Genomic DNA, 5,132 nt, shown 5'->3' with positions numbered 1-5,132 from the left:
TCGATACGCTGGCGCCAAATATCAATATTTTAATTTAAACATATGCGACCTCTAAACAGACTTCCCTGCCATTTTGACTCAATGCGTCACTTCTTCATGACTCCTCATGGTGGCTTATAACGAGGGTAACGTGAACGGAAATGAACTGGCCCAAGAGGTTGACAGCAGGATAAAAGAAGACGACAGCGGGATAATGTCAGACAGCAGTGAAAGGAAGTTCAGAGATGTGGCAGCAACTTTTAAATCCAAAGTCCTTATTTGTTTTAACACTTGTACTACAGTTGGCGGACTTAGATGTTTTGGGGCGAGTAAACAGATTCTTCTTTGGTTTTTTCCTTCTGTGATTCGGAGCGTCCTACAGTACTGTGTACACGTGTCTGTCCACTGTGTTGAAGTCTAAACTGCTCCACCAATTGAAAATCTGCACAGAGATTGTAGGACAATCACTGGAGGAACTTTATGAATCAGCCTATAACAAAAACAACATTGTGTCTGACCAAAACCAGGCTTTGAATAGTCAGTACGAACTGTTACCATCAAACCGTAGATACAGTGTCCCAGGCTTTAATAAGGTTAGACTGAAGCACTCTTTTGTTCATCAGTCTATCCTGCACGTAAACATGGAGCTGAATCAAAAGTACGTTAAAGGGCCTTAAATACTGTCTGCTTTTTTTTTTTGTCTCTTGTCCTCAACTTTTATGTTGCAAATGGAGCTGCTGTGATGCAAGACAATTTTCAGACTTGGTCTGACAATAAAGTATTTATTTATCTATCTATGTAGTTGTGTAAATTTCATTTACAGACTGAAAACATTGTTTCATCTCAGTTTGCGTCAAAGTCTGTGAAACTGACACCAAATGGTGCGCTGGTACAGCTCAGCTGGTAGAGCGGGCGCCCCGTGTCCAGAGGCTACAGTCCTCAATCGCAGGTTTGACTCCCGGTCTACCGATACATTTGGTGCTCGTCTTGCCCCACTCTCTACTCCCCACATTTCCTGTCTCTCTTCAGCTTTCCTATATAATAAAGGCAAAATTCCCCCCTTTAAAGACACTGACACCAAATTGCAGTGAATGAATACATTGATCCTGCACTTTACCTTTTTAGGAGCATTTTGTATTCCTCAGTTAATCAGATATCGATCCGTGATGTATCATTATATGATTGCCTGCAATATAGAAATTATCGCTGTATTATGATGTATCATTGTCGTGAGTAACCCTGCGATTCCCACCTGTAATGGAAATATTCTCATTTTGTTTGTCCAAGAGTATCTGAGAGACGAAGAAATGTACAGAAGAGAACATTTTATGATTTCAGCAGGATTTTAATTCTTAAAGTGAAAGTCAGGAACGATTTCTCATTTTAAGCAATAAAATCCTATTTAAGCAGTTGAAACATTATAATACCATAACACAAAACCAAAGTGGCCAAACGTTAACACTTTGATATATAAAATTTTAATACAGTACAGACAAAACATATTCATATTAGAACAATGGCACCTCAGTTCTTATCGGATGGAAGACCTGATTATGGAGCATCTCAGTGAACCAGAACTGTCAAAGTGACACACTTCTAAACTTCTTACTGACCCAAATGACTATTTAAAGGAAAGTTTGGGTATATTTTGGGGGGCCTTTTTTAAAATATTTTGGGGGCTAAATGAGTTACAAAAAGTTTTGAAATTGCTCCAGTAGATCGCTTCAGTCGGTTCAGCCATTTTAGCTCAACAGGAAAAATAGTAAAGAGTAAAGAGTATTAATGTTTCCCCAACACATTTAGTTCAGTTTGTTTTGTGTGTAAATAGACTGCATGTGCAACAGAGTTACACTTTGGCCAAGTCCAATAGAGTGTGTCACAGATTTGTGGAGCTCGGGGGCAGGAAGCCAGAGAAGTTTCCCTGATTTCTCTCTGCTTTCTCGCTGATGCTCACCTCTTCACTCAGTACTCCAGAAATCAGCCAGAAGTGTCAGTCAAAGCAAATCCTTCTTGACCTCCCCCTAGATGAGTCCAGTCAGTTTCAGACCATGTCCACCAGTCTGAACTTGCCCTCCTGTTTGACTGGCAGGACGTTGATGAAGGTCTTGTAGAGCACGGCTCCTTTAGGCAGCTTGGTGATGACCTGCATAGCCTCAGGGCTGCGTGGTGAGGGGATGTAGACCTCCTTGGTGAACCTGACGTAGCCGTCCTCCAGAGCATACAGGGTCTTGTTGGTTCCCATCCCGACCTGAGGACGTGCAGGAGCAGATGCAGGATCAAAACATGTAAATGTTCAATGACATCAGATCAAAACTTTTGAATAAAGGAAGTATAACTTACATGAGCTCCAGGGTGATACCGAATTAGCCGCTGTGTTGTGAGGATGTTCCCAGCATGGACAAAGTTACCTGGTGAGCGAATAAAGGAGATGTTAGCTCTCCTTCGTCTTTATTATCTATATCTAATGAATCTTGTGCATGTCACTCTCATGGCTGTGATTCTGAACCTGTTTCAAGGGTTTTAACGACAAATAGTTTCACTATTTGCCTTATTCTTTCATACCTTATTCTTTCTTCTATCCTTTTTCTTGTAGCCAAATTAAACATGTTGGAAAAACCACCTGTTGTGGGATAATGTGATCATACTATCGAGGGCCGAGAGGATGACATGAAGAAGTGGCCTCAGATAACTAACTAGCATATTTAGCTGCCTTATGACTCTGTTGCCAACGGGGTAAAGTGATGAAGCGTATCAGTACTTGCACAGTAATAAAGTCTGTTGGATTTTGTTAAGGGGAGGTGGGACACAACCTTATTTAACTCGAAGCAGGCACAGAGCCAGATTAGAGCCTCAAAGTCCCACATCACCAGGCTCGGGTTAACATCAACTTAAATACAAACGATTGTGTGTGCAAATGTTGCAGGAGAGGGGCAATCTTTCAGTCACTCAGTTGCAATACTGTGGAAGGTGAAATGCTGATTCTACTGAATTGTTTAATATTGTTATCAAAGCCTTTTTAAATTTATAATATATAGTTTTCTGATGTAGGTTGTTCATGCACTGATGCTCAGCGGCAAATAGCACAAAGGGTTCCAGAGCTTTTCAGGGACATTTTAGAATATGTACTTAAAAACAAATTAGTAGCTGTTAAATTGAATGTGAAATATTTTACAAAGAACAGCTGTTTGCCAATAGCAACTGGTACCAACAAGCTTACTGCTACTTCTGCTATCTCACCAGAAGTTACACTCATTACCATTTCTTCAGTAACACCCCTTTGAATAAGGTACGGTAAGGAATAAATTAAGTATAATTTATATTAATCATTATAATTTAAATTAATTATATTTTCATTTGATTCAATTAATTTAAGAGTGGTTTGAGATTAGCTTGCATGAATATCTTTGAAATCGTGTTTCAGATACAATAACAGCTTCAAAACTAACTAGATTATGGAAAGTGGTTTCAAATGAGTGCATTACCATCCTGTTTCTTGAAGCCATATCTCTGTCCCGGGCTCTTTCCTCCAAGGTTTTTACTGCTCCCCCCAGCCTTTTTAGATGCAAACCTCACAGAGTCCAGGAGAGAGGACTGACCGGGTACCAACAGGCCTGAAACCAGCAGCGCAGGAAAGATCATGTAAAGACACAAAACAAACATGTCGAATTTTGGCTAATTTAATTAACTGTCGGTAAAACACATTATAATACCTGCTTTAGAATTATTGAAAATTAGTGGTGCCTTAATGCTTTTTTATTGGCATAAAGTTATATATCAGTACCCAATAAAGTACTTCACGTGTCCCAAACTTAATATACGTGCTCGTATAAACGAACTTATAAAGTCGTTTGCTGATAAGCATGGTACTATTATTTCCAAACTTTGTGAAGCACAAACAAGCACATGACATTCAGTGCTAGTGTACACATTCACAACCTAACAGAGCTAATCAAGTTAGCATGTAAAACATCGTTTCTTTGGAAACGTACGTTTGCAGAAACACGGAGCTGTTGGCAAATAATAAAGCAATCTATAAAACTCTAAGAAACAGTTTGTAAATTCGTACATAATGTATATAATACGTTTTCAAATCTTGATACCTGCTCTGGACTTGAGCATCAAGGACGCTAGGGCTGCCATCTTGAATGATGTCACTACGTCCTTTGCGTATAACGTCACATCCGGATTTTTCTTCTGATGCATTCAAGTTACCAAAGAATTATGTTAAACCGTAACTTAACAACACATTCGTTCAATATTGGCTTCGCAATTGTGGCTAAGTCGCATCAAAAACTAACGTAAGTGGTTGAATAAATAGTACAAATATCTCATATATGCAACTTACGCTATGTGTTAAATACTAAATGTCAACAACCTGTCCGTGTGAAACGGTAGTTGAGGCTCGTCCCATAGAATTGAATGCAACACTACGATTCACCCGGGGAAATCAAAAGAACTCTCATGCAACAAAAAACAAAAGTTAATGTCTGGTATGTTGATTCACTTTAATTATTTCAAGCCATATTTCACGGTTGTTAATTACGTTAGGTCTATATGCAAGATTTGATTGAACGTTTGTAAAACAGTTTCAGCTAACGTAACATTTGCTAAACGTCTCTCTGGTGAAACGCTAACTGTTCAATGTTAGGTAATGTTTCTGATGTGTTTTGTCGGAAACATTTGACTTTTGCGTTTTTATTTTAATAAGGCAGTGCCAAACTCCCCTTAGAAATACCGGATTTTCATCTACAAGTTCTGTTCAATTTGGCAAGTACTTGAATATATTAACAGCAATCGTTAATGTTACATTGAGAGACTTTGGCAGCCAGTACACCAGTATTCGGCTGTCTGCACCAATTATACAAAGTACAATTTTAGAGAAATACGTTCTGCTAGCTTAGTTATATGCACACCGAATTTATGTAACTATCTATGAATTGTACGCATTCTAGGTTTTAACCTGGCTGTTGATATTTCACTTGCTATTACACTAAGAAAACCAAATTTGCCGATTTTAAAATGAAACTTGGTGAGCTGTCTGTTACCAGAGGAAAATTAATTTCAGGGACTTATATTTGAATGTGGCTTTGTTATCCTTTAAAAGTATTTTCTCATTTCTCATGAACGGAATTTCAGCTTGGACATGAAAGAAC

General features: G+C 38.7%; 1 protein-coding gene across 1 annotated transcript; it reads right to left on the bottom strand.

Moving 5' to 3' along the window:
* Positions 1-1,329: 1,329 nt before the first annotated feature.
* mrpl27 (mitochondrial ribosomal protein L27) lies at positions 1,330-4,128 on the bottom strand. The gene is made up of 4 exons (XM_069664870.1): positions 4,080-4,128; positions 3,462-3,590; positions 2,320-2,387; positions 1,330-2,227 (listed from the first exon to the last, which is right to left on the bottom strand). Exons 1-4 carry the CDS (start codon positions 4,117-4,119, stop codon positions 2,021-2,023), a joined length of 444 nt encoding a protein of 147 aa, XP_069520971.1. The 5' UTR covers positions 4,120-4,128; the 3' UTR covers positions 1,330-2,020.
* Positions 4,129-5,132: the final 1,004 nt, after the last annotated feature.

The sequence above is a fragment of the Semicossyphus pulcher genome, unplaced genomic scaffold, assembly GCF_022749685.1.
Source record: "Semicossyphus pulcher isolate SPU_LCO1_2020_fin unplaced genomic scaffold, fSemPul1.0.p SCAF_16, whole genome shotgun sequence".
Classification (NCBI taxonomy): Eukaryota; Metazoa; Chordata; class Actinopteri; order Labriformes; family Labridae; genus Semicossyphus; species Semicossyphus pulcher.
Note: the sequence above shows the minus strand (reverse complement) of the source record. Positions and strands in the feature narration are given on the sequence as shown.

Excerpts from the sequence above, each read along its gene's own strand:
- mrpl27 (XM_069664870.1), bottom strand. The coding sequence starts at position 4,119 with ATGGCAGCCCTAGCGTCCTTGATGCTCAAGTCCAGAGCAG. Across the intron at positions 3,591-4,079 it reads GATGCTCAAGTCCAGAGCAG|GCCTGTTGGTACCCGGTCAG; the intron begins GTATCAAGATTT and ends TGCTGGTTTCAG. Across the intron at positions 2,228-2,319 it reads GGTATCACCCTGGAGCTCAT|GTCGGGATGGGAACCAACAA; the intron begins GTAAGTTATACT and ends GCACGTCCTCAG.